A 27,508-nucleotide genomic window follows, 5' to 3' on the forward strand; every position below is an offset into this window, starting at 1 on the left:
CTCTGAGCTCTGCTCCCTCCACCCGCTGATTGCCATCCACCCTCTTAGGGGCATTTTTGCACCCTGTGAAAAAAATCATCCGATCATATACAAAATGCATTTTTTTAAATTTTCCTTGTATGTGAGTGGGCAGAATTTTACCGCATTTACTAAACTCTGGGGCAAATTTCTTTGCAAAGTACAACTTCCCTTGCCCAGTAAACTGCCTATTTGCCTTTAGTAAATCAACCGCAATGGTCCATACTGCTTATATTAATCTTGAAACTTGCTTCAAAAAAATATAACACAATTATTTTGAGAAAACTAGTTTAGAAACATGAAAAGTGACTGTCAATTAAAGTGGATCTTCACCCTCTAAAACATGATCCCTCTTCTTCATTCCTCATCTGGTCCTCTGAACAAATTCCGCTCTTTTTCTTTATTTACCTTCTTTGATTAATTGTCTGGTCCTGCCCCCTTGCAAATCATCAGTCTAGGCGAACAACGTGCACTGTCCTTCCTTTACCTCCTTGGATACGCACGTCACAAATCCCAGAATGCAAGCCTTTCATTCAGTAAAGATGGAGGTGCGGGCTTAGCAGGGTGTCATCAGGAGGCACTCAACCTAAACCCGGAACATCAGGCAGCCTCTCTATGACATCACACCAAAACATGGCGGTACAGGACTGAGCGCTGGCAGAAGAGAAGCTGGATAACACTGGATCTGCTGGGTGGGTGATCTAAAATGTGCACATAGGTGTCCGTTTATGAAGCAGTGATCAGCGGTGATCCCGAGGATCACCGCTGATCACAGTCCATAAACAGTTTATGAAACAGTGATAATCGGGGGAGAACATGTTTGAACTTGTTCTCCCTCCGATTATCTCTACACACGGAGAATCCTCATTGAATGACACAGAAAGGGCCAGTTTATGAAGCGGTGATCTCACCGCTTCACTGGTGATCTGAGTCAGAATTCACACTCCCAGGTTCACCAGCTCAGAGGTGGTGAATCTGGGAGTGAAGAGGAAATCTGGGGGGATCTGAGGGGGAAGGAGGAAGATTTTTAACTTCCTTATGCCTCGTTCAGACCCCCCAACACTGTAAGCATGTCCCCCTGTCATATTTATGTGTATACATATATATACATATATACATATAATGTGTATATGTATATATATATAATGTATGTGTATATACATGTATATATAATGTGTGTGTGTGTATACATATGTATATAATGTAGGGGGACTCATTATTTTATTAACAGTAATTCACGCCGTCTGTCCGTGTATTGAGCGGTGATAATTTATCACTGCTTAATAAACTGACATCTCTGTATTTCTGGTGCTGTAATCTCGTAAAGTCTCACGAGATTCCAGTATCAGGAGCCTTTCTCCACTGTTGAAAGCATTTGTAGATCTCTTCACTCCTCCAAAGGTGAAGCGATCTACAAAGCTTCATAAACTGGCACACAGAGGAGAAAAATCTTCACTGTGAATGCCGGAGAATGAAGCAGTGAATAGATTTCACTGCTTCATAAACGGACACCTTAAAGTGAACCTGTCACGACTAGGTTTATGCAAATACAAAATGAACATCTAAAAAAAAATGGGGGAGAGGGTGAAAATCCTTTTTAATAATAATTACAAATACATAAAGCTGTTAACATGTATAAAGTGTGAGCACCTAGGTATCCTGCACATGTTTATACCTGCATCAGCTTTCATTGTCTCTGCTGAGGCGGGGCCATTATGATCGGGCAAACCTCTGACACTTTCTATTAATGAATGAACTTGTTTGTCCCTTCCTGCCTCCCACACATTTATAATAATGCATCGGCAGGGAAGGCAGATAACAGGCAATCTCCAACACTACATGGAAATGTCAGAGCTTTGTCCTGCACTGGGATGGAGTAGGGGCTATGCAAGCTGTTGCAAGCAGGGCTTTTTTTCTCAGAGAATAAGTGCAGGTACTCCCCCCTTATGAGTCACCCCTTGTCTCCACCCCCTACCCACCTCTGAGCAACGTCCCTTTCTTCAAACCCCTAACTACCTCCTAGTTCTGCCCGAGACTACAGAACCAAGTATTGTTTTGTGGTGCTAAATAATTTGTATGGAATTTGTTAATAATAACAAGAAAAGCCGTAAAATAGACCCCCCACAGCCACCAACAATAGTCCCCCCAGCAACAATAGACCCCTGCTAGTAACACTAGATTTCCCAGCAGCCAGCATCAATAGACCCTCCAGCAGCCAGAAACAATAGAACCCTACTTTAACAGTAGATCCCTTCAAGCAACAATTAACCCCCAGCAACAATAGATTGCCCCCAGTGACAAAAGATCCCTCAACAGCCAGCATTAATAAACCCTCTTGCACACCCCAGCACCCCTTGTCATTACATACATTCAGTGCTGGAGGTGTCGGAACTGAGTTCCCCCACATTCCCGCTAAAAAAAAGCCCTGGTTGCAAGTATATACAGGCTCCTATGATACATGAAATACCACATTTTAACACATGTGCAACAGCTTGCCTCAGTGTGGTGGAAAGGGTTCTGATAAATCATGTGCAGAGGTACCTCCGTAAGGGCTGCTGAGTGTTGTGGTCCATCTCTCACCCTGCACAGCCAATCACACCGTTCTCATACACCCTCAGGCAGAAAACCAGTCCTCGAACTTTGTTTTGTATTTTTATTGAGGGACATGAACTTGGACGGGGATTGGGGAGATATGGGATGCCCACTTGATTGAAGAAATAAAGAATTGGGACAAACTATGTACAGTCTCTGTATATACACCTCTTCACTTCCAGCACATCAGCTAGCACTGAAATGCAGGCCTGAAACTGGCTCAGCAAGGCCAGAGCAAATGCCCTTTGCAGGCAGGGACTGCGGGCCCCTTTGGTATAGCAAAAATGTAAGTAGTCCTAGTGCTAACTGTCCACGTGGCTACTGATCCCAGTTCCAAATCTTTAGGTCCTGCCAGCCCTCCTGGCTGCGGCTGCCTCTCTCCACTGCCCGTGTCACCACAGTCCACTCCTCTGGCTCTGCACCCATCCCAGACTGCACTCTCCCAGACCTCTCAGGCATGCCTCCCCTGTCCTCCTGACTGTGTGTCATTCACCAGCCCTCCTGGCTGCGACCTGTTGTTCCTCCCTGGAGATTTGCCTGGCAGTGCTCTTCTGCTGTCCTCTCCTTGCTCCCGTGCCTCCTGACCAGGACACTTCCTTGGGTTGTGAGAAGGTCCTGTTGACACTCGAGCCCAGGCCCAGGGCTTGAGTCCTGTGGGAACGACGTTCCTGCACTTTTTTCACAGCAGGAACATTGTTCCTGTTAGCAGCCGCATCCTGAAGGACAGCGAGCTGTGGCAGACAGTGTGGGAGGGCAGGAAGGGAGGGCATCCATGCCAACGGGGGTCAGTCTGTTCGGGGTGTCACACATTGGTGAGGAGGGGTGTCATCCCAGCGCGCTCATCCTACCCTCCCTCAGTCCTCCTCCTCCTCCAGTGGCCCCTGTAACAAGGTCCCGCCTCCTAGAGTTCAGTGATAGGCGGAACAATGCCGGCGTGTATTATAGGAGGTGGGACCTTGTTACAGTGGCTGGTGAAGGAGGAGGACCGATGGAGGGGATTACGGACATGCTGGGATGACACCCCCTCCCCAATGTGTGGCACCCGGGGCGGACTGACCCCAGTTGGCACTGGTAAGACTGCAATGATGGGGAAACTGATCAGGCTGCACTGATGGGGACATTGATCATGCTGCACTGATGGGCACTGGTGAGGCTGCATTGCTGGGCACTGGTAAGGCCGCATTGCTGGGCACTGGTAAGGCCGCATTGCTGGGCACTGATCGGGCTGCATTTCAGGGCACTGTTAAGGCTGCATTGCTGGGCACTGGTGAGGGCGCATGGCTGGGCACTGGTAAGGCCGCATTGATGGGCACTGGTAAAGCTGCATTTGATGGGCACTGGTAAAGCTGCATTTGATGGGCACTGGTAAGGCTGCATTTGATGGGCACTGATCAGGATGCATTTTATGGGCACTGAGGAGTGAGCACTTTGCAGAATCAACACAGGAGGCCTAAGGACATTGTGTGTGTGTGTATATATATATATATATATATATATATATATATATATATATATATAAATACACACACACACTTTTTTATTTTAGAGGTGGGGTGGGAATCTTGGGTGAGTTCCTGCACTTTTTTTCCCAGGACTAAAGTCAACCCCCCCCCCAACTGAGGAGCTTCCTCCAAGGCCACAACAGCCTAGCACTCCATCTCCAGCTTCCGCCTGAACAACTCCCCAGCTGGGCTGACCCTTAGTATTTAAGGAAGCCTCCCCCCTGCAAATCCAGGTTGGGGAGTGGTCAGGGCCCCTCAGAATACTCCAGGCAGCTCCACCTCTCCTCTCCTCCTTCTTTTCCAGAAGATTCCAGCATGTTCTGGAAAGAGGTGGGATGTCTCAATGATGTTGCCTGTGAGTCACCAGCTTTGCCTGAGTCACTCCCAACCCAGATCAACCCATACAGGCTTGGCTGCCTGCCAAGCCTGCTTAAGATTTCCTAACCTAGCCACAAAACCTATCTGTAAACATCTAGCAACCTAGGGGGTGCTACACATGAATAATGTTATTTAGTTCAAATTTAAGGCATAAACCCCACAGCTCACTTTTTTCATCAGAGCTGCATGAAAAAAAAGTTACAATATGACAGGAACACAGCATTGTAAAATAATTGACACATTTTTTTAACAATAATACATAGCTTGTTGGTTGTGGTTGTGGTTTTATGTATATTATCCGCCCATGGTCAACAATTTCTAGTAATATAGTACAGCTGTAACACAATTTATTAGAAACATGAGTGCAAGGACTGTATTTACACTTACCTTTTTCTTTTCTTTTTTGCATCGGTAGTTTCCAAATCAGACAGCTCCTTTTAGATAAAATAATTAATTAATTAGAATAGTGCTATATGCAGCATAAATAAACAGACAAAAACAAAGAGTCTAATATAAATTTAGAAGAAATGGCTGTCTGTGACCTCTCTGCAGACTACAATGCAGTTTAACAATTCAGCCTGGTCCAGAACCCACCCCCAGTCTGTGATTGGACAATGAAGCAGCAGTGCATTGATGAAGTCATCTCCGTGCTTTCCCCTCTGGTAAGCATGTCTCCTGTAAGCAACAGAGTTTAGACATTCTCACTGTGTTGACCCTATCTCTCTCTGTACTGCTGTACAAAAGACTTCAGAAGAATGGATAGCATTTCGAGTCAGGTAATTATGCTAGCTGTATATAAAAATAAATTTTGTGATTTTTAAGGTATATGTAGCTGGCTTACATGGCTGTTTTCTTGAAAATTCAACTTTAAACACCAACAAGGTCAGAATTCTCCATAAACCTGAATAGGCTCCTGAGTGCAAGGTCAGCTCATGTTGCTTGTCTGCCCAATAAGCTTATAGAATAAAAATAAACGAATAAAGTGAGCCCGAAGGTGGCATGTGTGCAGGAGAATAGTTCAATTTTCTGTTGTCAGGCAATAACTACACTTTTCAGAAGTAGTGTTTTCAAGCTGTTCTGTAAAATCAAGGCATCTATTAGATTTGTCCTTGAGCTTTCTAATATCATTGTAAAATACAAGACCTTTACAAAGGCGGAAAGCTCTAGGTGAAGTGCAGAGTCAGGTTCATTTAAATGTATACAGTGACTTCTTAGCAACCAAGTCTCAAAGCGCTTTGCAGTTTGATGGCTTGTACATGTGCGCAGCCAGCTATGAAATGCAAAACCTCAACCAGGAGGCTAATGCTGCATATTAAATAACAAGAAAAATCTGTATCCCTATCATTGTTACTTGTGGTAGGGGAGATAGGACAGCTGCAGGTTTTGCTCAGTAAGTTCAGGACTGTGTGGGCAATTTTTAGTACCTCAATCATACTATTTAAATTTTCTAGTGATTAATCATTAAGAGTAGGGCTCCTTATGATGTAAGCTACACTAGAAACTTGCATTAGCAATTTATTTTGCATAATTGCATGATGCCTTAACCGTAAGTGACTAATGGCTATCACATGCTACTAGTATAGAAGGCAACAAGATCTTATTCTCACAACCGCCAATTCAGGGCAAAGTAAAAGTTTCTGCTGATAGCTACCCCCTATCCCCACACCTCCAGCAAGGTATACTCAATGGTCTGCTCTCCTTTGCTATCTCCTCACTCTTACACAACCCTTGTTCTTCTTCCTGTAATGCAGCTATTCTCAACCAGGATCCCATGGAATACTCAGGTTCCTAAAGAGGTTGCTAGGGGTTCCTTGAGCTGTAGCTGATTGACCTCCCATTTGATGCAACCATTCTTAACCAGGATTCTGAGGAACACTAGGGGTCCTTCAGGGGTTGCTAGGGGTTCCTTGAGCTGTAGTGGATTGACCTTCCACTTAATGTATCCATTTTCAACCAGGATTCCGTGGAACACTCAGGTTCCTAAAGAGGTTGCTAGGGCTTCCTTGAGCTGTAGCTGATTGACCTCCCACTTGATGCAGCCGTTCTTATCCAGGATTCTGTGGAACACCAGGAATCATCCAGGGGCTGCTATGGGTTCCTTGAGCTGTAGCTGATTGACCCCCACTTGATACAGCCATTGTCAACTAGGATTTTTTCCGACACATGTTGGCTCAAACTTGTCTTGCATACACACGGTCACACAAACTTGGTCAGAAATTCCGAACGTCAAGAACGCGGTGACGTACAACACGTACGACGAGCCGAGAAAAATGAAGTTCAATAGCCACTGCGGCTCTTCTGCTTGATTCCGAGCATGCGTGAAACTTTGTGCGTCGGCATTGTGTACACACGATCGGAATTTACAACGACGGATTTTGTTGTCGAAAAATTTGAGGACCAGCTCACAAATTTTGTGTGATGGAAATTCCGATGGAAAATGTCAGATGGAGCCTTCACACAGTTGGAATTTCCAACAACAAGCTCCCATAGAACATTTTTAGTCGGAAAATCCTATCGTGTGTACGGGGCATTAGGTTCCTACAGAAGTTATTAAGTGTTTCTTGAGTTGTAGCTGATTGACTTCCCACTTGATGCAGCCAATCTAAAGCCTTGTACACATGGTCAGATTATTGGACGAATTTTCAGCTGTTTTTTGATACTAGTCTCAAATCGAAAGTGAAGAGGGTACTCACCATCAAAAAATTTTCTGACGACAGAATTCAACATCTGAAGTGACATAATGTGTTGAATTGTTTTGTATGTGTTCTTTCATTTCTGAGCATGCCTAGTCTTGCTCTTCAGATTTTTTTTGTCAGAAAACCGTACTAATGAAAAGAAAATCGGACGTTGCTGTCACATCAGACAAAAAATTTCAAATCTGCACATCTAGTTTTTGTCTGCTGAAAATTTGTAATTGGCTGTCAAAAGCAGCATACTAATGATCAGAAAATCGGCAGATCGTTCATCGGCTGAAATTTATCTTCAGATTTTCTGACCCTGTGTATGGGCCTTTAGACCCCATACACACCATTCGATTTTCTGCAGATTTTTGTATTCAGATTTACCATAACCGTGTAGTTCAAGGGCCTGCCTGATTGCATACAAATTAAAACTCGGAGGCCGGGTTCACACTGGTGTGACACTACAGCCATCCTACTTTGGATCCGACTTTGCCATGCGACTTGAAGCCGACATACGTCCAACTTTCAATGAACAGGGATCCGACTTGGATCCCCGCCAATACCAGGCACTGTGTTTGGTATAAATCTTGAGGGGAAACTCCACGCCAAATTTTAAATAAAAAAACAGGCATAGGTTCCCCCTCCAAGGGCATACCAGGCCCCTCGTGCTGGTATGGATTTTAAGGGGAACCCCCTATGCCAAAAAGACGGCGTGGGGTCCCCCCAAAATCCATACCAGACCCTTATCCGAGCAGTCCAGCCGGTCAGGAAAGGGGGTGGGGACGAGCAAGCGCCCCCCCTCCTGAACCGTACCAGGCCGCATGCCCTCAACATGGGGGGTGGGTGCTTTGGGGCAGGGGGGCGCCCTGCAGCCCCCCCAACCCAAAGCACCTTGTCCCCATGTTGATGAGGACAAGGGCCTCTTCCCGACAACCCTGGCCATTGGTTGTCGGGGTGTGCGGGCGGGGGGCTTATCGGAATCCAGGAGCTCCCTTTAATAAGGGAGCCCCCAGATCCCAGATCATGCCTCCATGCTGCCAAACAAGCCTACTTTGTTTCTCTTATTAATTCCTTGTCATCCAGTCCCCGTCGGCTCTTCTCAACCTTTAACTCTCTGCTTCGTCCACCACCCCCTCTACCCACTAACTCACTCACTGCCCAAGAGATTGCCAATCACTTCAAAGACAAGATCGATGCAATTCGTGAGGACATCTCCACTGTGCGTACGTCTTCCCCACCCATCATACCTTGCCCAGCAGCACATTCAACACTCTCCTCTTTTGAATTGGCTACTACGGAAGAGGTTACAAAAATTTTCTCGGATGCCCACCTAACCAATTGTCCCTTGGATCCTGTTCCCTCACAACTACTACGGTCACCCTCTTCTTCTATCCTATGCTCCCTCACCCACATCTTCAATCTCTCCCTTTCTAGTGGCATTTTCCCCTCCCCTCTAAAACATGCGCAGATCACTCCCATTCTTAAAAAGCCCTCACTGGACCCTAACGACCTGAACAACTTAAGACCCATCTCATTACTCCCATTCACCTCTAAACTTCTAGAACGCTTAGTCTACAACCGCCTTAGCTCCTACCTCAATGAAAATAACCTTCTTGACCCCTTACAGTCTGGCTTTCGCTCGCAGCACTCCACGGAAACTACCTTACTAAAACTCACTAACGATTTACTAACTGCTAAAACCAACAGCCAGTACTCCATACTCCTACTACTTGACCTCTCTGTGGCCTTTGATACTGTTGACCACCCGCTCCTTCTCAATAAACTACATTCCCTTGGCCTCCGAGATTCTGCTCTATCCTGGTTCTCTGGCTATTTATCACAGCGCTCCTTCAGTGTCACCTACAACTCTGTCTCCTCCTCTCCATTGCCCCTTTCTGTGGGGGTCCCCCAAGGCTCGGTTCTTGGACCCCTTCTCTTCTCTATCTACACCTCCTCCCTTGGTCACTTAATAACTGCCCACGGCTTCCAATACCACTTATACGCTGATGACACCCAAATCTATCTGTCTACTCCTCACCTCACTCCTTCAGTCTCCTCTCGCATTACTAACTTACTAACTGACATATCAGCATGGATATCGCACCACTTCCTTAAACGAAATCTCTCTAAAACTGAGCTATTAATATTCCCCCCCGCCCGTGCCCCCCTCCATGACTTTTCCATCAAAATCAACAATGCAACCATCAGTCCCTCCCCTCACGCCAGGGTACTAGGTGTAATTCTAGACTCTGACTTGTCATTTCAGCCTCAAATCCAATCGCTGTCAAAAGTTTGTAGAATTCACCTCCGTAACATCTCTAAAATTCGCCCTTTTTTAACAAATGAAACCACCAAGCTCCTCATTCACTCCCTTGTTATCTCTCGCCTTGACTATTGCAGCCCCCTTCTCATTGGCCTACCTCTCCATAGGCTATCCCCTCTTCAGTCTATCATGAAGGCTGCTGCCAGACTTATCCACCTTACCAACCGCTCAGTGTCTGCCAACCCTCTACTTCAATCCCTACACTGGCTCCCAATCACCCAGCGAATTAAATTCAAAATTCTAACCACAACATACAAAGCCATTCACAACTCTGCCCCAAGCTACATCACTAATCTTGTCTCCAAATATCACCCAAATCGACCTCTCCACTCTTCTCAAGACCTCCTGCTTTCAAGCTCTCTCATCTCCTCCTCCCATGCTCGTCTCCAGGATTTCTCCAGAGCCTCTCCCATCCTCTGGAACTCGCTACCTCCATCTATCCGGCTATCCCCTACTCTTGCTACCTTCAGGCAATCCCTGAAAACTCATCTCTTCAGGAAAGCCTATCACGTCTCCAACTAATCTCCTACCACTTCCACCAGCTCATTCCTCACAGTTACAACCTTTTGTACCACCTGCCCCACCCTATTAGATTGTAAGCTCTTCTGAGCAGTATTGTATTGTCTCCCTTTTATATTGTAAAGCCCTGCGTAAACTGTTGGCGCTATATAAATCCTGAATAATAATAATAATCCCGGCCCCCGCCCTATGTGAATGAGTATGGGGTACATCATACCCCTACCCATTCACCTGAGGGAAAAAAGTGTCAATAAAATAAACACACTAGACTGGTTTTTAAACTAATTTATTAGGCAGCTCCAGGTGACCCCCATGCCGTTTTTTTATTTAAAATTTGGCGTGGAGTTCCCCCTCAAGATGATCAGAGCACAAGTCGCATGCCAAAGTTGGATCATGCAAGACGGCAATCCGTCTTTGATCCGACTTCAGTGATAGTCAATGGGCTGAAGTAGGATCAAAGTCGGACCAAAGTAGTACAGGGAGCATTTTCAAAGTCGGACTGACTTGTGTCGGACCAGTTAAGACTGCTCCCATAGGGAAACATTGATTTTCACACGTCATGTGACATGAGCTCCCAATGTCGGAGCGTTTGTCGCACCAGAGTAAACCCGGCCTATAGGTTTGACTTATTATATGGTTTTGGTAAATCTGAAGACAAAAATCTGCAGAAAATGTAATAGTGTGTATGGGGCCGTAGCCAGGACTCTGTGGAACACTAGGGGTCCTACAGGAGTTTAGAGGGGTTCCTTGAGCTATAGATGATTGACTCCCACATGATGGTGCCTGCATAGTTCATTGATCAATGCCACTTGACAGAGCCAACTGCATGATACCAATTAATTTTTTAGGTGGCATTCTGACCATAACTGTAAGGGAGGCACTCTTCCCACTAGCCTCCAATGTAAGGGGGCATTTTCACACTGACTGCCAATGAATTGGTATTTGGAAGGGTTCCTTGGGACCTAGAAATTGTTTCAAGGGTTCCTCTGAGGTAAAAACATTTTCCAGGCCCAAGCATTGTCACAATGGGGAGCTGTGGGAGTGATATCATATAGCGCAAAAGCTCCAACACCATCTGACACCAGAGTTTACCCTGCAGGAGGAAGGTGGGCAAAGGAACATGGATAGAATAATATACCTTACTGAGGCTTTGACCTATCAGAAGCCATGATCACTAAATGGACAATGCAACGGCATCATTTTAAAACTATGGCAAAAAATATGGAGGCTGCAGTGCTGACCTCTATTTCTGAAATTGTTGCTTCCTGGTTGTCATTCTGTTACAATGGCTTTGATACACTGGCACTGGCCTGGAACAAGTATGCAGAAAAAGAGTTATTATGATTTATGAAGCCAGAGACAGCCAGACAGCTAGTATACTTAGACGGCGGTCCACAATCGCAATCTCCATATTCCTCTCAGCATTGACAAAAGCCAAAAGGAAATATTTCTATTGAGTACCTGCATTATGTCATTTCGTAAACTAGTGACACCCTCACTTTCTCTATTCTTGTCCTGATGACACCTGTACCTTGTCATTTTTGTCCTGGTGACACCTGCACCTTGTCATTTCTTGTCCTTGTGACAACTGCACTTGCTCATTTCTTGTCCTGGTGACAACTGCACCTTTTTATTTCTTGTCCCAAAGACACCTACATCTTATCATTTCTTGTCCTGCTGACACCTACACCTTCCCATTTCTTGTCCTGTGACACTTGTACCTTGTAATTTCTTGTCCTGGTGGCACCTGAACCTTCTTGTTCTTGTCCTGGTAACACCTGCAACTTGTCATTTCTTGTTCTAGTGACATCTGCACCTACTCATTTCTTGTCCCAGTGACAACTGCATCTTGTCATTTCTGGTTCTGGTGACAACTGCATCTTGTCATTTCTCATCCTGAAGACACCTGCATATTCTTTTTTCTTGTCCTAGTGGCACCTACACCTTGTCATTTTTTGCCATTTTCTTGTCCTAATGACACCTGAACTTGTTCTTGTCCTGGTGACACTTGCAACATGTCATTTCTTGTCCTGGTTACACCTGCACATTTTCATTTATTTTCCTAGTGAAACCTGAACCTTCCCGTTCTTGTCCTGATTACACCTGCATCTTCTCATATCTTATCCTAGTGACACCTGTATTGCCTCATTTCTTGTCCTAATTTCACCTGCCCCTCCTCATTTGTTGTGCTGGTGACAGCTGCACCTTGTCATTTCTTGTCCTGGTGAGACCTGCACCAACTCATTTGTTGCCCTGGTGACACCTTCACCTTCTCGTGTCTTATACTGGTGATACCTGTGCCTTGTCATTTCTTGTCTTGGTGACGCCTGCACCTTCTTATTTCAAAGTTTTGTATGGAGTTAGACTTTAATGTTTTATTTTTTTTCACTAGGTCTTATGCTTTGTTTCCACTCATCATCATGACTGGAAAATAAAGCAAAAAAAGGTAAAGCTTCTAGTTTTTTACAGGAGCAGAGTATTTTAAGTTCGGATCCTGACCTACTCTTTATGACATGACCACAAACCTACATTTTTAATTCCTCCACAGGTATACATTTGTGACTTAGAGCTTAGACAGGGCCTCCTCTCTTCACTCCTGGCAGCTAAACGGAGTGGCTGGGAGCAAAGGGAAGGTGAGTATAAGCATACTTGGAGGGCAGCACTGCAGCAGTCAAGTGATGTTGCTGTTTTCCCCAGAATGGGTGAAGCCAGAGGTTCACTAAAATGTTCACCATAACTACAGTACAAACAAGCTCTAGTTTCATACTACCGAAACCAATGCGTGCATTTCTATATAGAGCTGCCACATACCACATCCTGTTGAGTGAGGTTGAAAACAGGACTTGCTGCTAGGTCATTTTCCTAGTGAACAGATAAAACATAAACAATGACCTATTTGGTTTTACCAGTGTTTGATACAGAAATTAAAAAAAAAAAGTAAATTCAGTATTAGAGAATGATTCCAATATATTTCTGGCAGAAGTTTCCTTATTTTCCATATATTTAATTATCACTATTTAAATCATATTTATGTAATTATGATTATTTTTCTTTAAAGAGACTCTGTGCTCATTCAGGGCAAGGAGACAGTGTCTGTGCAAAGACCACCTACCCAACCACTTTGTACCAGGGACGTGCGGTGAGGTTAGTGGCTAGTGAGGCACTGGCTGGTATCAGAGCCAGATACACACAGGTTACATACACTGCAAACGTTAGAGTGAGAATAATAATTCTAGCACTAGACCTCCTCTGTAAGCCTAAACATGTAACCTGTAAAAAAATGTAAAGCGTTGCCTATCGAGATTTTTAAGTACTGAAGTTTGGCACCATTCCACGAGTGTGTGCAATTTTAAAGCATGACATGTTAGGTATCTATTTACTCATGAAACAGTTTCTTTAAAAAAAAAAATGCGTATAAAACATTGCTGCACAAATACCGTGTAACATAAAAAGTTGCAATGACCACCATTTTATTCTCTAAAGTGTCTGCTAAAACATTATATATAATGTTTGGGGGTTCTGAGTAATTTTCCAGCAAAAAAATGATCATTTTTACATGTAGGAGAGAAGTCTCAGAATTGGCCTGGGTGGCAAGTAGTTAATTACCATAAGTAAATAATATACAATATATTATTATATATTTTTTTAAGGTAATTTACTATATTTTCAAAACTTGTACTCAAGCAGGTGGCTTATTACTGAAGTTTAAAGTTATAACTTTCAACCATTAATTTCACAGTAAATAGGTAAATAATAAATTATTATCCTATAATATATAGCATAATATTATATGATTTAGCTTTTACCTTTTCAGCAGCAGCAGATTCTCATTCTCCCTCTTAACTGTGTGAGAAAAACATGGGATTGTGGGTAAATCTTATACCCATAAACACATGTTTTTTCCTTGTAGTTAAGAGGGCTGGGCTGGAAGGGAGCATTTGCCTTTTAGACACATTCCCCCTTCTATTACACTGCAGTGAGAGGCGTTCCTCCACTGCAAAATTTTTATTGGACAGCTGGGGCTAATGGTACTTTACCATTGGCCCAAGACTCCAAGCTGTCCATTGAACTCAGTGCCTCTGACAAGAAGTGAGGAGAGGCACTGTGAACTCAGTCTGCTGCAAACAGTGTGCCAGCTTGTATTTAAAGCGGAGTTCCACCCAAAAGTGGAACTTCCGCTCATCAGATTCCTCCCCCCCTCAGGTGTCACAGTTGGCACCTTTCAGGGGGGAGGGGGGTGCAGATACCTGTCTAAGACAGGTATCTGCACCCACTTCCGGGAATAGACTCCCGCGGGAGTCACGCCCCCTCCCGCACTCCCCCGCTGTCTCCTGGGAAAGACACAGGTCCCAGGAGATAGCGGGGACCATTGAGAAAGCGCAGCGCGACTCGCGCATGCGCAGTAGGGAGTCGGGAAGTGAAGCCGCAACGCTTCACTTCCTGATTCCCTCACTGAGAATGGCGGCGGAAGCACCCGAGGATCGAGGGACTGTTCGGTCTCGGGTGCCGACATCACTGGACCCCAGGACAGGTGAGTGACCTTATTTTAAAAGTCAGAAGCTGCAGTATTTGCAGCTGCTGACATCTAAAAAAAAATTTTTTGCAGGGCTCCCGCTTTAAACTGGCCACTCTGTATGTAGCTTCTGACAAGCTGCTCAAGGAGCCCCATATCTCTGGAACTATAGGTCGTATGGGCCCCAATTTTTGACCAATGGTGGGGTAGGACTTCAGCTACCTACCCCCCAAATTTGGTCGCCAAGCTATGACCCTCGAAGTTGACTGTTTTTTTTTATTGACCATCGAAGTCGACTGTTTTTTTTTATTACTATTTTTTTTTTGTTAATTTTTTTATGTTCATGGCAGGTGAGGCTCTGCCTCCCCTGACTGCACATCCCTGCTTTGTACCTATCTCCTTAGCGCTTCCCCATCACACCTTCAAAATAATGGGCGTTAACTCTTGCCAAAGCTCAGAGGGAATCATGACCTCAACTCCTCTGTCATATGACAGTATTTAGGGTATTTGGCCCAAGCACTGCACCGTGGGTGGATGCCACATGCTCCGTCATACCCAAAAGCACCTGGTATTTTGCAATGGCAGCAGGCAGGCAGAAGAAGCAGCAGCAGCAGGCATGTACTGGAGAGTCGAGTATAAAGTGGCTGGGTTGTTTTACACAGATGACAGTGTCTTTGTAAAGAGATATTCCAACAACACTACTTAATTTTAGTGAATCACCCCAAACATGACTTTCTCCAAAACTGGAACATATTCCTGTGGGTACTTCCACAGCATGAACAAATATAACAGAACAAAACAGCTAGTACATATTTTTTTAATTTGTCACAATCATTAGAAAAGTAGAAGTGAATTTAAAAGGTATGTGTGTTCTTTTCAAAGGTTTTTGCTATACAGTACCATACATGGAAGGTCCAAATTACATGGGAGAAGCCATATTTATTCATTATATACTCAGGCTCTGCTTCATACTTTGCAGTGCTATACCATGGTTGTGCCTTACTACTCCTACTCACAATGCAAGTCTATGGGTTGTCTGACTCATTGAAAACAATACTCCTAGTCTTAATATGTGGACTGTTATATTATTTTGACAATTAGGCTGCTGCATAAGTCACTGAAGTAGTTTGTCCTGTGTCTAGTGGCGATTTTACAAATCTCTACAATTACTACAATAACAAACACATAAAAGACTGAAAATGCAAAACTATAAAAGTCACATAGAAAGATACTTTAATGTAAATGTAAACCTAATCACTAAAACCTTATACAAGCTTTAACATGTTAAGATAAATTCAAGAGTCATTTTTAATATTCCTATATCTGTAGCTTTCAATGAAAACATACCTAGTGATTCTGCCATAAAGGTCCTTATGCAGACACTTGTTATGCAGACCTGTTATAGGGTATCAACCCTTTGTTCCTGCCTCCCAGTTGTGCTCCTGTGTTGTCACACATTTCTTATCCTAATAAAACCTCCACCTTATCATTTCTTATCCTGGTGACACCTGTACCTTGTCATTTCTTGTCCTGGTAACACCTGCACCTACTCATTATTTGTCCTAGTAAAATCCTAAACTTCTTGTTCTTGTTCTGGTGACACTTGCACCTTTACTTTGACCTTGTCAATTCTTGACCTGATTGTAGGCAGGTGCAGTCTGCTTCTCCACTGCAAGTGGCGCCGAAGCGGCATTGCAGGGGAGAGAAAGTCAAGAGGAATATGGTTCCTCCATGGTTTCCTGGGTCACCAGGGGATCTATCCAGTTAGATGCTGTCACCCTATGTGACTTTGGTGGCCTGCTTGGGTCAGGCAGAGTCTATTTAGGACCCTGGCTCCCAGGCTTGGCGCACATTTCGCCTTTGGGTACCGTAGGGATAAGTCACCTGCCTGACAGGGACAGTGATTAGCAGCAGGGAGAGGTTCCAGATGAGTATGGAAAGGACAGGGGCATACTATCCTTCCTGGAAACCTTCTCATTTGGGTACAGACTGGCCAGGCCACATTCCGCTTTTCAAGACAGACGCTGTTGGCACATCTGAGACCTGCTTCACTACACATCGTTGTTATATGCTGTGAGTGTTCTCGGTTGGCAGCCGTCCCACTTTATTACACTTTATTCTGCTTTATTACAAGTTCTGTTCTCTGCAGCTGGACTCTGTGTGTTTACTGCCACCGCACTACACTGCACCTCCCTACATGGTGATACCTCTGTCACACTATTTCAATGGAGACTAAAAGCAACTGTCATTCAAGTAAATTATACAGTATCTCAAAAAGTGAGTACACTCCTCACATTTTTGTAAATATTTTATTATATCTTTTCCTGTGACAACACTGAAGAAATGACACTTTGCTACAATGCAAAGTAGAGAGTGTACAGCTTGTATAACAGTGTAAATTTGCTGTCCCCTCAAAATAACTCAACACACAGCCATTAATGTCTAAACCGCTGGCAACAAAAGTGAGTACACCCCTAAGTGAAAATGTCGAAATTGGGCCCAATTAGCCATTTTCCCTCCCCGTCATCATGTGGCTCGTTAGTGTTACAAGGTCTCAGATGTGAATGGGGAGCAGGTGTGTTAAATTTGGTGTTATATCTCTCACGTTCTCATACTGGTCACTGGAAGTTCAACATGGCACCTCATGGCAAAGAACTCTGTGAGGATCTGAAAAAAAGAAATTGTTGCTCTACAGAAAGATGGCCTAGGCTGTAAGAAGATTGCCAAGACTCTGAGTTTAGCAGGTTTATCAGGAGAGGTTCAACTCAGAACAGGCCTTGCCATGGTTGACCGAAGAAGTTGAGTGCACATGCTAAGCATCATATCCAGAGGTTGTCTTTGGGAAATAGACGTATGAGTGCTGCCAGCATTTCTGCAGAGGTTGAAGGGGTGGGGTTTCAGCCTGTCAGTGCTCAGACCATACGCCGCACACTGCATCAAATTGCTCTGCATGGCTGTCGTCCCTGAAGGAAGCCTCTTCTAAAGATGATGCACAAGAAAGCCTGCAAATAGTTTGCTGAAGACAAGCAGAATAAGGACATGGATTACTGTATTGTACTGGAGTACTGTATCCTTTGGTCTGATGAGACCAAGATAAACGTATTTGGTTCAGATGGTGTCAAGCGTGTGTGGCGGCAACCAGGTGAGGAGTACAAAGACAAGTGTGTCTTGCCTACAGTCAAGCATGGTGACGGGAGTGTCATGGTCTGGGGCTGCATGAGTGCTGCCGGCACTGGGAGCTATAGTTCATTGATCCCCTCCCTTCAGAGACTGGGCCGCAGGGCAGTATTCCAACATGATAACGACCCCAAACACACTTCCAAGACAACCACTGCCTTGCTAAAGAAGCTGAGGGTAAAGGTAATGGACTGGCCAAGCATGTCTCTAGACCTAAATCCTATTGAGCATCTGTGGGGCATCCTTAAATAGAAGGTGAAGGAGCGTGAGGTCTCTAACATCCACCAGCTCTATGATGTCGTCATGGAGGAGTGGAAGAGGACTCCAGTGGCAACCTGTGAAGCTCTGGTGAACTCCATGCCCAAGAAGGTTAAGGCAGTGCTGGAAAATAATGGTGGCCACACAAAATATTGACACTTTGGGCCCAATTTGGACATTTTCACTTAGGGGTGTACTCACTTTTGTTGCCAGCAGTTTAGACATTAATGGCTGTGTGTTGGGTTATTTTGAGGGGACAGCAAATTTACACTGTTATACAAGCTGTACACTCACTACTTTACATTGTAGCAAAGTGTCATTTTTTCAGTGTTTTCACATGAAAAGATATAATAAAATATTTACAAAAAATGTGAGGTGTGTACTCTCTTTTGTGAGATACTGTATATGTACTTAAAGTGGATCTTCACTCTCACCAATCCCCCATTTTTTAACACCTGCTTGCTGGATGGTGTATATTGCACAGTTCAGATACTGACCCACCCAACAGATCCAGTGTTGTCCTGCTGAGAGCCTCTTCTCTGCTGCCACTGATCAGGTTCTGCACCACCATGTTTTGTATGACATCATTGGGAGGCTACCGGCTTTTTTAGCTCAGCCAGCAGGCCTCCTGATGACAGTGACGCTAGGCTAATCCCCTTCCCCTTTGTGAATGAAAGACTATGCCTCCTGGCATATGTGACATGTATATCCCAGGAGACAAAGTGCATGTCATTCGCCTGGGCGAGTGCCATGTATTAGGGGGCCAGACCGAGCACTTTTCATAAAAAATGAAGGGTAAATTAAAGAAAAAATAAATAAATAAAGCAATACTGGTGTATCGGAGCAGAGGAGAGAGTTTTGATTGGGGGATGAAGATCCACTTCACAGGTATCACTTTAAAGTACAACACCTTACATTATTATTGTAAGGTGTTGTACATTATTAACAGATATTTTCATCTTGCAGTGTTGTATGTCAACACAGGGACTCTTTATTCTGACAAAATGATATAAATATGTCTAAAGCAATAGAAAAAGAACATCATTAACAAAACATGCCAATTGTTCCTTAGCAGAATATTTTACATATACTGTAGTCACATCTAGCCCTGATGAGTGCTCAGAGTCATTTGCAGTGCAGTGTATCGATTCATTGTGTAATTACAATGAACTGTGAGGACATGGCTTAATAAAGATTTCTTTATTTTACATTTGATTACTCACAGTTCCCGTTTATCTGTAATGTTTCCGCAGCTATACTTTTTTTTTTACTGCGGCTCATTAAAAGTCTTGCCATAAGAGCAGCACAGCTCAGTAAAAAACAAATTATGCTTGTCAAATGCTTTCATTTAATTACTCAGTAGGTTATTCATTATTTCACAGCATCCCGACTTTGCTTGTTTTTTCATGACTGTTTGTATTTCTTTATTGGATGTTACAGAGCCGAACAACAAAAAAAAAAGAAGAGGATTTAGGATTTTCATAGGTCAAGAAAACTTTGTGTAGCTAAGCCTAGGGCTTGCTGTGCATGCAGATAAAAAGATTTCCATGCAAATAAAAAGTTTGTTTTAAATATTAATAATCACTTTGCATATTACTTGTGCAACAACTGAGATTACAAATCAGACTGAAATTTCATCTGTGAGTGTCTCTCTTGGTGTTGGCTGAAGTGACATACAGAGTTGAGACACCAAAAGGCAGTGCTTCCCCTGGTGGTTCATGTCCTCCTTAGCTTGGGTTGGGACAGAGTGCTGCGTGTTTAATAGGAGAGTATAAAAACTCTAATGACATCAACCTGCACCTGTCAGGCACTTAAAGTGGTTATAAAGATATATTTATTTTTACCTTAAAAGGGTTGTAAAGTCTCATGGTTTTTCACCTTAATGCAATCTATGTATTAAGGTGAAAAACCTTCTGTGCTGCAGCTGCCCCCAGAGCCCCCCCCTCCTCCCCTTTTTCTTACCTGAACCTGATCGTTACAGCAGCGTGCATGAGCCCAGCAGCTAAAGCCGATGTTTAGGGTCCTCATTGGATAGATTGATAGCAGCAGGAGCCATTGGCTCCCGCTGCTGTTAATCAAATTCAGTGACACGGGAGCTGGGGGGCAGGGCCGATTCTTACTGGCTATGTCAATGGACGCAGCAGCAGTACTCGTGATTGTGTCCCTGCATGGGTGCCCCCAGGGAAAGCGGCTCTCTGTGGTGGCACCCGATGACAAGTAGAAGCCAAGAGTGCTCCCAGGAAAAGGAGGATCGGGGCTGCTCTGTGCAAAACCCTTGCACAGAGCAGGTAAGCATAACATGTTTGTTATTTAAAAAAAACGGACCTTTACAATGACTTTAATGCATTCCCTGCATTAAGGTAAAAAATGTCTCAGTATACAGCATCACCCCCTCGCCCCCTAAATACTTTCTCGAGTCCACATAGTCTCTCGATCCAGCGCTGTGCCCACCTGTAGCGTCTCTCTCCTCTCTCCCTGAATTCATAGGACAGAGAGGCAGCGTTGGGAGGGATAGGTTCCCACTGCTGTCAATCAAACCTTGTAAGCAGAGAGCGGGGGAGGTGGGCGTGCTGTGTGTGTCTATGGATTCACACAGCTCAGCTTGGCTTGCATGTCTACCCCTATAGAAAGCAGCTTGCTATGGTAGCAGACAGACAGAAGAGGAGGAGCCAAGATTGCCAGTGGGGGACCCGAGAAGTGAAGGTTCGGGGCCACTCTGTGCAATGCAATTGCACAGAGCAGGTAAGTATAACATGTTTGTTAATTTGGTTAAAAAAATAATCCTTTACAACCTCTTTAAAGTGAATCTGGCAGCCTGATTTAATCAATTTCCATGCCATTTACCACAAGGTGTCTTCCTTTATATTTATTAACAGGAAACCCTCTTTGGGTACCCCTCTGGCTTATTTTTACTTTCTTGAGCTGGCCATATACTGTTAGATTTTAGTTACAGAGGATGGCACATCGGCACTGTGTCTCCCCATGCACACCAATGGCCATGTGATCAGCATAGTTTACTGGTGTTAATTAGCCCTTAATGGCTTACCCCCAGTGGCATATACTGGCCTACCTTTAATTCCTTTGATGCTCTTTTCAGTCACTGGGAGTGAGAGTAAAGTTCTGCTCCAACTACAAATTGCTGAAGTAGAAGCTTACATAGGGCTATGGACTCCTTTTGTGACAGCTCTTATTGGCCCAGTCACATGCTCCTCTATTGCATTCGATGGGCACAAGTGGCTACATTTAATCGGCACAAATGGCTGCATATGATGGGCACAAGTGGCTGAATTTGATTGGCATAGTGGATGCATATGATGGGCACAGGTGGCTGCATTTGATGGGCACAAGTGGCTGCATTCGATGGGCACAAACGGCTGCATATGATGGGCACAGATGGCTGCATATGATGGGCACAAATTGCTGCATATGATGGGCACAAGTGGCTGCATATGATCGGCACAAGTGGCTGCAAATGATGGGGCACAGTGGCTACATTTGATGGGGCACAAGTGACTGCATTTGATGGGCACAAGTAGCTGCATATACTGGGCACAAGTGGCTGCATTTGATGGGCACAAGTGGCTGCATTTGATGGGCACAAGTGGCTGCATATACTGGGCACAAGTGGCTGCATATGATAGCCACAAGTGGCTGGATATACTGGGCACAAGTGGCTGCATAGTATGGGCACAAGTGGCTGCATTTGATGGGCAAAAATGGCTGCATATGATGGGCACAAGTAGTTGCATTTAATTGGCACAAGTGGCTGGCTGCATATGATGGACACAAGTGGCTGCATATGACGGGCACCAGTGGCTGCATATGATGGGGCACAGTGGCTGCATACAATGGGCACAAATGGCTGTATTTGATTGGCACAAATGGCTGCATACAATGGGCACAAATGGCTGTATTTGATTGGCACAAGTGGCTGCATATGATGGGCACAAGTGGCTGCATTTGATGGGCACAAGTGGCTGCATATACTGGTCACAAATGTCTGCATATGATGGGCACAAGTGGCTGCATTTGATTGGCACAAGTGGCTGCATTTGATGGGCACAAGTGGCTGCATATAATGGGGCACAAGTGGCTGCATTTGATGGGCACAAGTGGCTGCATATGATGAGCACAGTGGCTGCATATGATGGGGCACAGTGGTTGCATATGACAGGTAGAAGTGGCTGCATATGATGGGGCACAGTGGCTGCATATGACGGGCACAAGTGGCTGCATATGATGGGGCACAGTGGCTGCATATTGGCTGCATATGATTGGCCCAAGTGGCTGCATATGATGGGCACAAGTGGCTGCATATGATGGGCACAATGGCTGCATATGATGGGCACAGTGGCTGCATTTGATGGGCACAATGGCTGCATTTGATGGGCACAATGGCTGCATTTGATGGGCACAATGGCTGCATTTGATGGGCACAATGACTGCATTTGATGGGCACGGTGAGGCTGCAATTGATGGGGGGTTTCAGTATTTTTCAGTTTGTTTGCGTACCCCCAAAAATTTTGAGCACCAGCTGCCACTGGTACAGGGCCCTGGGCTCAGTAGGGCAGGGTACAGGGGTCAGAACGAAGCACCAGGGGTCAGTAGGACAGGGTACAGGGGTCAGGACAGAGGACCTGGGGTCAGTAGGGCAGGGTACAAAACCAAAATCCCCCCATGCCCTCCTAGCACAACCCCCCATTCTATCCCCCTTTACTCTCCCTTTACTCTCCCTAATGGACCCCCATTAAGTATCTTCAGGCTGGCAGCAGGCTGATAGCAGGCTAATTCTCCAGCGATCCAGCGATCAGTGGGCGGAGCTTTCCATCATGGACAAGCGGCCCTTCCTCTTCAAGCGTTACTTGCACAGTGACAGATCGCCGTTTTTCCAGAGTGGAGTGCATGCTCCCCGCCTCCTCCTCTGCACAGGAAAACAAAACATTGCAGCAGAAGGAGGAAGGGTCGAGTTCAGTGCGCTCCACTCTGCACTGTGCGTGCGTGTGTGACAGAGGCAGCCGGACCAGCAAGGAGAGATGCTGGCTGGTGGCTGCCATTCACAGTGTTGCCCGCGGTGTGCTGAAACCACAGGCGATCCGGGACTCAACCCTGACAGTCCCGGCGAATCAGGGATGGTTGGGAGGTATGCTATCAGTACAAATTATACTGTTATTATTATTATACAGGATTTATATAGCTCCAACAGTTTATGCAGTGGTTTACAATATAAAAGGGAGACAATACAGTTATAATACAATAAAATACAAGAGGATTAAGAGGGCCCTACTCAGAAGAGCTTACAATCAGTGGCGTTGCTATGGGGGTGTGGGGGGTGCGGTCCGCACCCGGGTGACACCCGCCAGAGGGGTGACACCAGGGGCCAGTATTAGGTGGGGGCGGGAGGGGCTCCAGTCTCGGGCGCAGTGTGCTAGCATCGAGGGGGGCGCCAGTGGGCTGCTACAGTGTCGGCGATCACTAGCACGGAGCATTTGCCAACATCTCCAGCGCAGTGATTGCCGACACTTTAGCAGCTGGTATCTGTCCAAGCCAGCTGCATGTTAGCAGTGTCAGAGCGCCAAAGGAAGTTTTCCTCCTCTGCTTTTGGCGTGTCTTCTGACAGGAGGAAGAGCCTGGGAAGGAGATCTCCCGCTACTGAGGTCCCAGTAACTGATAACCGGTAAGTCTGTGCTGGAGGCAGGGATCTGAGGATTTGTGTAATAAGAGGAAGAATTTATGCTGAGAGGGATTAAAAGTTTTTTTTTAATGGGAAAATCTGGAGTGCCTTTGTATTGGGGTGGGGGTTGTGCTTGTAGGGGGGATTGGCAGGGAGGGATTAAATAAGAGGATTTGTGCTGAGGGTGGCTTGGGTGGAGGAATAAGAGAATTTGTGCGAGAAGAGGGATTTAATACTGAAAGGGGTACATGAGGGTGGGGATTTGTGATCAGAGGGGAGATTTGGGGGGGGGGGGGTTCACAAGATCATTTGTGTAAGAAGGAGGGGTTTGGGAGGGATTTATGCTAAAAGGAGGGATTTGTGCTGAGAAGGGGGGGTCTGTGCAGGGAGGGGGGAGATGGGGGGATGATTTGTGTTGAGAGGGGGGATTTGGGAGGTAAAAAAATGTGTATAAGAAGGAGGGGTTTGGGGGGATTTATACTGGGAAGAGGGATATGGGGGGCATTTTGTGCTGAGAAGGGGGATTTGTGCTGAAAGGGGGTATATGGGGGTGAGGATTTTTGTTAAGGGGGAATATTGGGGTGGGGATTTGTGATAAGAGGGGGAATGAGGGAAGGAAAAAGAAGAATTATGCTAGGAGGGGGTATATGGGGGTGAGTGGCACTCTGCACATAGTTCTTTAGACGATGGGGGGGGGGTGACACTATGTTTTATCGCACCAGGTGACACCAACCCTAGTGACGCCACTGCTTACAATCTAATAGGGTGGGGCAGGTGGTACAAAAGGTTGTAACTGTGGGGAATGAGCAGTTGGAAGTAGTAGGAGATTAGCTGGAGACGTGATAGGCTTTCCTGAAGAGATGAGTTTTCAGGGATCGCCTGAAGGTAGCAAGAGTAGGGGATAGCCGGATAGATGGAGGTAGCGAGTTCTACAGGATGGGAAAGGCTCTGGAGAAATCCTGGAGACGAGCATGGGAGGAGATGAGAGAGCTTGAAAGCAGGAGGTCTTGAGAAGAGCGGAGAGGTCGATTTGGGTGATATTTGGAGACAAGATTAGTGATGTAGCTCGGGGCAGAGTTGTGAGTGGCTTTGTATGTTACGGTTAGTATTTTGAATTTTATTCGCTGGGTGATTGGGAGCCAGTGTAGGGATTGGAGTAGAGGGTTGGCAGACACTGAGCGGTTGGTAAGGTGGATAAGTCTGGCAGCAGCATTCATGATAGACTGAAGAGGGGATAGCCTATGGAGAGGTAGGCCAAGGTAGTTGCAATAGTCAAGGTGAGAGATAACAAGGGAGTGAATGAGGAGCTTGGTGGTTTCATTTGTTAAAAAGGGGCGAATTTTAGAGATGTTACGGAGGTGAATTCTACAAACTTTTGACATACTGTAAGTGTATCTGCAATTTTCTGTTTTCTCTTAGACAGCCAGGGCGCTGGATTAAGAGCATTATGGGCCTGATGCTAAGGATTTTGAAGTGCCTTAAGGGCTGTGCATCGGCATACGCCCTAAGGTAAAAGGGTGCAGCGGCACAGGCCCAATGCTTTGTAAGTCCCAGGCTTCCATAAGAGCCCTGTATCAGCATGAGTGGCGCACGCTGAGGTGAGGTTAAAGGGCACAGCTGTGCAGACCTAACACAACACTGAAGAAGCTGAATACCTGGCTTCCCTTAGGACTGCCCACGGTGCCCGCTATTAATCCCACCACCCAGCGCATTTGCGCATGCGGAATGCAAGACCGTTCAGGCCAGGGAAAGCCCATTGCTTTCTGTGTACGGCCTGTTCTTTTTGGGCAGCTGGGCCCAGGGCTTTTCTTCTCAGAGAATAGGTGCAGGAACCCCCTCCCCCCTTCCTGTGGGGGAGCACACCACATCATAGGGTGGGTGTGGCCAAATTGTACAGTGGGAGGGTCTTAAAGGGACATTGTTCAATAAAACCAGGAATGCATAACACAGGGTTCAGGAGAGCGTAATACACAGAGTTCTGGGTTCAGGAGAGCGTAATGCAGAGAGTGATGGGTTCAGGAGAGCTTAATACACAGAGTGCTGGGTTCAGGAGAGCGTAATACACAGAGTGCTGGGTTCAGGAGAGCGTAATACACAGAGTGCTGGGTTCAGGAGAGCTTAATACACAGAGCGCTGGGTTCAGGGGAGCGTAATACACAGAGCGCTAGGTTCAGGAGAGCGTAATACACAGAGTGCTGGGTTCAGGAGAGCTTAATACACAGAGCGCTAGGTTCAGGAGAGCGTAATACACAGAGCGCTGGGTTCAGGACAGCGTAATACACAAATCACTGGGTTCAGGAGACTGTAATACACACAGCGCTGGGTTTGGGAAACTGTAATACACAGATCGTTGGGTTCAGGAGAGTGTAATACACAAAGCGCTGGGTTCAGGAGACAATAATACACAGAGCGCTGGGTTTAGGAAAGTGTAATACACAGAGTGTTGGGTTCAGGAGCGCGTAATACACAGAGCGCTGGGTTCAGGACAGCGTAATACACAGAGCGCTGGGTTCAGGACAGCGTAATATACAGAGCGCTGGGTTCAGGACAGCGTAATACACAGAGCTCTGGGTTCAGGACAGCGTAATACACAGAGTGCTTGGTTCAGGACAGCATAATACACAGATTGCTGGGTTCAGGAGAGCGTAATACACACACCCTGCACTGTCCTACAAATACTCATTGAGGCTGTTCGTGAGGTCCACTTAATTCAGCTTCCTCTGATGGTATGGCAATGATGCTGCACTGCTCCTGAGTTTAGAGTAGAGTTGCCAATTGCACTGCAGTGGGATGGGAAGATGATGCAGGGGGCTTGATTATTAGGACTATCACTGCTGATTCATAAATCTGTAGCTTGTCAATCAGCACCTGGCCACACCCAGTCCTACCCACTGCTTTTTGGATTGGCATCCCTCCCACTCTGAGCTGCAGTGTCTGGGAGGGGGAGCACATGAGGCACAAATGGAGGATGTTTTGGCTATTTTGCTTATATTATGAGGCTTGTGCGTCACATAGTATTTGTATTTGGTATTTCTTTAGACTGTCATACAAAAACCTTTATTTGTACTTTAATGAATGCATGGCTGTATTGCTTTTGGAATCCAGCTGTAACCTTCACAAAGCTGCATTAGCCTCTAAGTGGTTATTAGAAACTCATGAAGATAAAAAATAATTCATCTCTAGTCATTTTGGAAGTGAAACAGTGGAAACCACATCAAATTGTCGGTGCTTACTTCTGTATCCCAGAAGTAATAATACAGAGACAGGCGCTAACTCTCCAAAACATAATATCGTTTCAAGGCTATGGGGAATATACTTCTGAGGAAATCATTTTAATTTGAGCTGGGTTAGCTGCTGCAGATGCAGAAAATAGAACTGAAGTGTGAGCTTGTCTATGTTCAGGCCATGGACTGCCGCTCAATAGTCAGGCCCAATCCCTATCCTTACCAGTGCTTGTTGGCAAAGGGCAATGGCCAAAAACTTATTAGTGCAGGCAGCATGAATAAAACGTCTGTACAGGGTCAGTGATGACCTCAGAAGTGAATTTGACATGATTTGGGTACCTTACATGGATACTCTAAACTTTCCCCTCAGGATTCAGATTCACTAATTATTGAGTGGATTAAACATGATTATTTTATCATTTAAAGCTGAATTCCAGATATGGCAATTGTTACATAGTTAGATTGATCCAGCTTGGACCAATGTAAGTAAGTATGTTCCATACCTGTGGGATCCTTGTGAAAGCTGGAAATCACTATAGTAGGCATTGTTACTACAGTGATCTCCACTAGCTTCTGGGTCCGTGATGTGCAGCTGGCCTACTGCATTGTGAAGACAGGAGGGCACTTGCTTGGCATGGGAGCCATTTAGGGA

The 27,508-nt window shown here is 45.4% G+C and overlaps 1 protein-coding gene across 1 annotated transcript in view; it reads right to left on the reverse strand.

Annotated features, from left to right (window-relative positions):
- The window catches only part of SAMSN1 (SAM domain, SH3 domain and nuclear localization signals 1), a 165,971-nt gene that overhangs the window by 124,150 nt on the left and 14,313 nt on the right, over positions 1–27,508 (reverse strand). The window contains exon 3 of the mRNA XM_073617053.1: positions 4,878–4,924. Within this exon, the coding sequence (XP_073473154.1) occupies positions 4,878–4,924 (47 nt within the window). The remainder of the gene's footprint in view (positions 1–4,877; positions 4,925–27,508) is intronic.

This window comes from Aquarana catesbeiana, linkage group LG02 (genome assembly GCF_042186555.1).
Source record: "Aquarana catesbeiana isolate 2022-GZ linkage group LG02, ASM4218655v1, whole genome shotgun sequence".
Classification (NCBI taxonomy): Eukaryota; Metazoa; Chordata; class Amphibia; order Anura; family Ranidae; genus Aquarana; species Aquarana catesbeiana.